The sequence below is a fragment of the Pterocles gutturalis genome, unplaced genomic scaffold (assembly GCF_000699245.1).
Source record: "Pterocles gutturalis isolate BGI_N339 unplaced genomic scaffold, ASM69924v1 scaffold50780, whole genome shotgun sequence".
In the NCBI taxonomy this organism is placed as follows: Eukaryota; Metazoa; Chordata; class Aves; order Pterocliformes; family Pteroclidae; genus Pterocles; species Pterocles gutturalis.
In genome coordinates, this window is record NW_010142985.1 from 1 (window position 1) to 6,633 (window position 6,633).

Consider the following 6,633-nt stretch of genomic DNA (forward strand, 5'->3'; position numbering starts at 1 on the left):
AGTAGGTTGGGGTTTTTTTTTTCGCGGAGCTTCATTACTTCTGGAGTCAGTGCAAAGGCAGGTTGCTGCTCCGCCGGCTCTCTTCCCCCAGCACCGGGGAGACATTATTTATTGATATCTATTTATTATTATTTCAGAGTGCTCTGAATATTTTTTCTAAAATATCGCTCTGAAGGAAGATTAGTTCCTCTTTAGATATATGTAATCTCCCTTTCCTCTGGTTATTTTTGTAAACTTTTTGTTGTTGTTGTTTTCTGAAAAGCAGAACAAGAATACGTTATTTTCTAAAGCACTGAGAGTGCACACATTTTCCTGGCCAAAGCTGCTAAACAATCCGTAAAGTCGTTCTCGGACAGCCTGACTCGCCTTCTGCTCGGCTCTTTCTGTGCCTGGAACACAACCGACTGCAGAAGGGGTTTGCTGGGACTCTCCAGCCTCCTCGCACCCTGACTAGAGGCTGGACCTAGCTTACTCCTCCTGGGAAGCAAAGAAAAAGGAGAGGAGAAGAGAAAAAAAAGAGAAGAGGAGAAGGCATTTCCCACCTTCTTGAAGACTTAATGCTTTTCCCTTGGTCCAGGAGTGACATGATCCTCTGTGTTCAGGGGTAAGCCACTTTGCAGCCTTCTTTTCAAAAGCTGTGGTTTGATAACTGTAATTAGTAAGATTCTCTGGGACAGTTTTTCAGCTCGGGTGCGGTGCCGTGTGTGACTGTAATGGAACGGGAATGAGTTACACTGGCCGAGTGCTCAGTTCTGCGTGAGAGTCCTCTGCGCCTTGGACTTTATGGCCAAAAATCATAGGACCATAAAGTATTCCTGATTTCTGTGCTTCCTACTGATGAGAAATTGCATGGTGTTCGAAGTCTTTGGGGGAGTGAAAAGCAGCAGAGACTTGGAGTGTGCGGTTCTGGGGTGTGTGTGCGGCACCAGCAGGGACAGGAGCCCGGGACCGGAGGGGTTCTCTAACGCCCCAGTGGAAACCAACAGCTTACAGGGAACAACTTCCCGGACTTGAGATGCTTTTGTCTATTTCTAAGTAGATATTTATACTAAACACATACTTTTGCTTTTCTATTGCTTTTATGGGTAAGATTAAATGTACATACAGACTTACCCACACCCAGCACTCTGTAGAACAAAAGCCATAGGGGACACAAACATAGTTACATCACCTCTGTTCAGTACAACAGGTGACATCCAGGTCCCTTCGCTGGTACCGGTGTCTGGTACCGGTGTGTTGGCACTTCAGTGTCTCTATGACAGGTCATCAACATGCGTAAATACCTGGTCTGCAGGAATCATTCAGCATTTTTACACATGCTGCATATTTGGGAAGCGTCAGCATTTGTTTCAGCCTGAACTGTAATGTCAGCATTGCCCATCCCTCCTGTGCTCAGCGGATTTTCCTCGGAGGCAATGTGTTTGCCTTGTCTGATTAATGACTAAAGCGTGGGGATTTTTCTGCCATTTTCCCCTTAAAATCTGTTCCACAGACAAGGACAGCTCATGCTTACCAATATTTTCCTACTACTCAAGTGGGTTCACTTTCATTCTCATTTTCAATCTACATGCGGTTCCTACAGCTACAGCAAAAGGAATTTGCTTTTCAGCTTGGGCTTTGTGACACCCTTCTCTGAAGCTTTTCTCCAGGGTTAACATACCAGAGCTACTGCTTCCCTTCACCCACTAAGAACTTGTTATGTAGCCAGGTGTGTAGGTGGTTGTCTCTTAATATCTTTTTTCATGACCATTTATTGCTCAGTTTTCATTACCCTCTAGGATTTCCTATATCCTGGACTTCATGCTCTGCCTCCTATTCAGACCAAGCTCCCGCAGGAGTCCTGGGATGTGGCTGATGGAAGGGAGAGCGGCTCCACACACTTTTTCTTGTACTATTTGTACTGTATTACAAAGTTTAGCTTATCAGCAAAGTAACTGCAAAGCTAACACTAACTGATACCAGACATATCTGATTCTCTTGAACTTTCTTGTCTTTCCAAGGCTTTTTGAAACACTAATTCCCAGAGCACAGGGAAGTTCATTTGCTGGTTCTCTTGAGACTCCACACAGGCTACCAGCTAGGCATGCCAAATGTTATATATTTGTTTTCTTCCTCATCACAGCTCTGGTACTAGCACTTTACTCTGTTTAGTCCTGATTCCCCATGTCTCTCCTCTACTTTTTTTTCTCACAAGCACTAATTATTTTCAAATACCTACTTTGCCCTGCTAAAGGGCTGACTTTTCATGTCAGCATACATTTTTCAACATGTCCTTGTCCCAGCACACTATTCTTATCCCTCTTCCCTTAAGAGTTGTAGCCTGCCATTACTCACTGATCTCTGCTCTCCCTTCCTGTGCTTGGAGCTGTTCTGGTCACAGCAGCAGCTTTTTTCTTTTTTTTTTTTTTTTTTTTTTTCCCCCAGCCAATGTACAAAGTTGTTTAGGACACCAGCACCTCCCAGTCTATGAGAATTTCTAATCCCACCATGCTCCTTCGAGGCTACAGTTGCACTAGGGCTTTTCGTAGGGGGAGAGGGGGCACACGGCGGGTATATAGAAGGAAAATAGGAAGAGTATAAGCATGGCCCTTCTCTGGCTGCAGTGGGAGAATCTCCACTGCGTGGGGTTTGGGCGGCTTCAGCTTCAGGTGGTGGAAAGGGTAAGGCAGCAGAGAGCGGGCACAGTGGGAAACCTCATCTCAAGCATGTGGGCTCTGCCTCAGAGAGAGGCAGTAGCTCTGTAAAAGCTACTGACATAGGTATATAAAAAGAAAAAAAAAAAAGTAGTTGCATAGTTGCATGCTAGGAACAAGAAAAGTTTTATTCGTGTTCAAAACCATTCCCAAAAGGTGGGCAAGAAAACATTTCCAGGAGGAAGTAAGTTCAGAGAGATTTGGAATTTGCAGTATTCAAGTTCTGGGGAGCAAGTGGGCAGTGAGCGGTGCAGGAATGATTTTACTTAACCTTGGTCACAGTCATTTTCAGCTCAGTAACAGTTGGTAAAAGAACACACCTGAGAGAGAATGTTCTGCCACCAGTCCTGTGTAACACCCTCTTTGCACAGTCTGAACTGTTACATTACGTTCAGTACAGTGAAGGATCTGTTTTTTCCTCCTCCTTGCTCAAAAAGGGGGGAAATGGAGAATTGAGAATCTCCTTTCCCCAAGAAGGCAGGTAGCTAGACATTTGTGAAGACCACAACACTGAGAGGGAGACATCCAAATATCTTTTAAAATGCAGCCCTCAACACCTACAAATGTAGATCAGGTGGGACTTAAAAGAGAACTTGGAGGCTTCCCAGCAGCAATTTCCAGGTATAAAAGTATATTCAGATCTGCTGGTCTGTGAAAGCCACTGAAAACGCAGTCCCTGGGATCAAGGGTGCCTGGTGAAGACCAGGGTCAGCAATCACTTTTGTTAGGTTCGGCTTCCAGCTCATTAATAGAAAGTAAGAAATGAGGATCAAATGCCATGAATGCCAAGCAGATATCCTACTTCTGAAATGTGATTTGACACATGGAAAATTATTTTCTAAATATCAACAGAATTATGGGGTTTTGCCATGTATTGCTTGGGCAAGAAGTGTCTTTCCGTAGATTCAATTTTACCGGTGGTTTTACAAAAACCTTACTCCAAACCTACACGGCTTTATCAGAAATGCAGAGTCATGGAACTGATCATGGCTCTCGCTCAGAAACCATTGTGAAATCATTCTCAGGTTCTCTCTAACATACTTTTCCCCCAAATCCCTTCTTCCTGCTCCCCATCTCATACTTCCAGGCAGTCTGGAAGCTGGAGTGCAGCTATGCTCAGGTGCAGATCAGTTTACAACACATCCATGTATGTACCTAAAGTGTTTCTGTTCACATAGAAGGAGGAAGATCGGAAGGGAAGTGACCTCAGAGTCTCCTTCCACTTCTCTCTTCAGTGCTGTGGGAGGAGGTGGCTGCTGCCTTTGCAATCACCATCAGCTCCAATGGTGCTGTGACAGTCTCACGCTGTGTTGTATTTCTCTGGAAACTCAGCCATTTCCTATGCTAAGTGCCTGAAAGAACATCTCACACAAGTGAGTGCATGTGGGGGACATAACACAGGATATGCAGCAGTACAGGGCACACAAAGGCAAAGAGCCTAGGAAGAAAAGACAGAAACTGATGTTTTTGCTCAGGAGCTTGCCTGGGAATGACTTCCCTGTCCTCCAGCACCCATCCTCTCCCTGGAGCTCTGCCTTCCTTTAGGAATCTCCATGCTGCAGAGAAAGAGCACCCATGGCCCACGAGAGCTCCAGGCTTCTTGAAACTGTGCTTAGATGCTGAATGGCTACACTAATGCTCTCCTTAGGCTACAGAGGGATTAATGTTCACAGCAGCCCAGTCACGGCAGAACCTCCCACTGCTGTAATCCTGCAGGGATTACAGTCCTGCTGAGGCCTCCGTCCTGCCGTTGAACACTGCAGAGGCTTGGCTAAAACAGGAATTCCCATTATTCTACTACCAGATCAGGTCACCCTGAGTTCTAACAGACACATTCAGGATCAGGTCAACCTTGAGCAGAAAGCGGGTAGGACAAAGCCCAAGCTATTCCCAGTTCTGCTTCTAATTATATTACAGTAAATGACTAACAAACCTACTGGCAGAAAAAGAAATGCTCCAACATTGTAATGATGTAAGTGGAGCTGTAATGCTGCTATGAACCTTATTGCCTCTGAAGCTACATATTAAGAAGCAACATCTAAAAATATCAGGTTTCAATCAAACTAGATTGCAAGACAGATCACCTTTTACAAGGTGAAAGAGGCCAACTCCCCCTACTCCTAAGGGCTCATCTTCAGCTCTGTAATTTTTCCCCCCTTGCCTCTCTCTGAAACATAATCATATTGAGGATCTGCTTATACAACATAACATGCTGTTGCACAATGTAGCATGAACTGAACAGACACTGCAACCTATTTCAAGGCAAGGAAAAATAGCAGAGTATGCCCTTTATTTCAGACCTCATCCTTTGCTGGCGGAGGAGAAAATCAGGAGACTGTCACTCAGGGGCATTGCGGTGGATTTGTCGGAGCCGATCATGCAGCCTCTCCCAGTCACAGCCTTCCAGGAGGAGTCCGCGCCTGCCTTTGCAGCACCAGTTCCAGACAGCAACCCACCTCAGACACGAGACCCTGAAGAAGACCTTCTCTGCATTGCAAAAACCTTCTCCTATCTGCGAGAGTCTGGTAAGGCTCAGCTCTCAAAGCCATGGGGTCAGAAGGGTACAGGGAGCAGACAGACAAGTCTGCAGTCTGAGATCCCTCCTGATCCCACTGCAGATGGGAACCTGGTTTTGTCACAGCCGTGGCTGACTCTTGGGGATGCAGCAAGTGTATTTTCAGTCTCTAAAAACTTGTATCGTGAAGTAATTTATACCTAGCATACACAAAAGCTTTGTCTTTTAAAACTGTATCAGGAGAAAGAAATGCACAAAGGCCCCTCTTTGTAAACTGCACTAGCTGCAAAAGTAGTCATCCCCAGCCCAGCAATGACAAGCCCAGGCAGGAAACCCTTAGAACTTGACACGGTCTTAACTTCTGAAGGTCTTACCAAGTCTGGGCTTGGTTACTTCCCAGGTCCTGAACTCAGCAGGCTTCAAGTCTTCCCTAAATACACTGACAGTCCTTTAATATGTTTTTTCCCTAAGAAGTTCTTTCTGGGATGCTTTTCCAGGTTGGTACTGGGGATCTATCACCGCCAGCGAGGCCAAGCAGCATCTCCAAAAGATGCCTGAGGGCACCTTCCTGGTACGGGACAGCACCCACCCCAGCTACCTGTTCACACTCTCCGTCAAGACAAATCGAGGTCCCACCAACGTGCGCATCGAATACGCTGACAGCAAGTTCCGGCTAGACTCAAACTACTTGTCCAAACCTCGCATCCTGGCCTTCCCAGATGTGGTCAGTCTTATCCAGCATTATGTCATGTCCTGCACAATGGAAAGCAAGAACGAGGCTCCTTACTCGCCTCCGTCTCCTCTACCTCCCATGCAAAAAGAGATGGCAGCAGCTGCGGTACACTTGAAACTCATCCGACCGCTCGGCCGCAAAGACAGCATCCCCAGTCTACAGCACCTGTGCCGGCTACGGATTAACAAGTCTACAGCCGACGTGGACCAGCTCCCTCTACCCAGGCGGATGGGGGACTATTTGAAGCAATACCCTTTCCAGCTCTGAAGCATGGCCATTATATCTCAGGCTTGACAGAAATAAGAGAACTTTGTGTCTTTGTCCCACTAAAGCGTGGCACCAGGTGGGCACAGTAAAGACATGATTCTCAGCAGAGACTGCATCCATCTTTCCTCTCCCCTTCTCTCTAAATCCATTCCAGCGCCAGGGAGGAGTTGGTTGTTTCAGTGAACAACAGGACACAATCTGAGCTCTGAACCTCAGGCTGCGCCCGCAGTGGCTGTGAGAAAGTGCTGTAGGCATGTGTGCACACTACTTGAATTTCAGAGTTGCTGTGACACCGGAGATGTTAACATTGTTATTTTTGCTATTTATTTCCATTGCAGTTTCTCTCCTCATCGTATTTTAATAAGCACCTTTTACTTTATTGTTTTTTGTTTCTTTTTCTTTCGTAGAATTAGAGATAGAATAAA

The 6,633-nt window shown here is 45.9% G+C and overlaps 1 protein-coding gene across 1 annotated transcript; it reads left to right on the forward strand.

Annotated features, from left to right (window-relative positions):
• The first annotated feature begins 557 nt into the window (after positions 1–557).
• Positions 558–6,208, forward strand: CISH (cytokine inducible SH2-containing protein). The gene is made up of 3 exons (XM_010084533.1): positions 558–604; positions 4,992–5,218; positions 5,706–6,208. Exons 1-3 carry the CDS (start codon positions 558–560, stop codon positions 6,206–6,208), a joined length of 777 nt encoding a protein of 258 aa, XP_010082835.1.
• Positions 6,209–6,633: the final 425 nt, after the last annotated feature.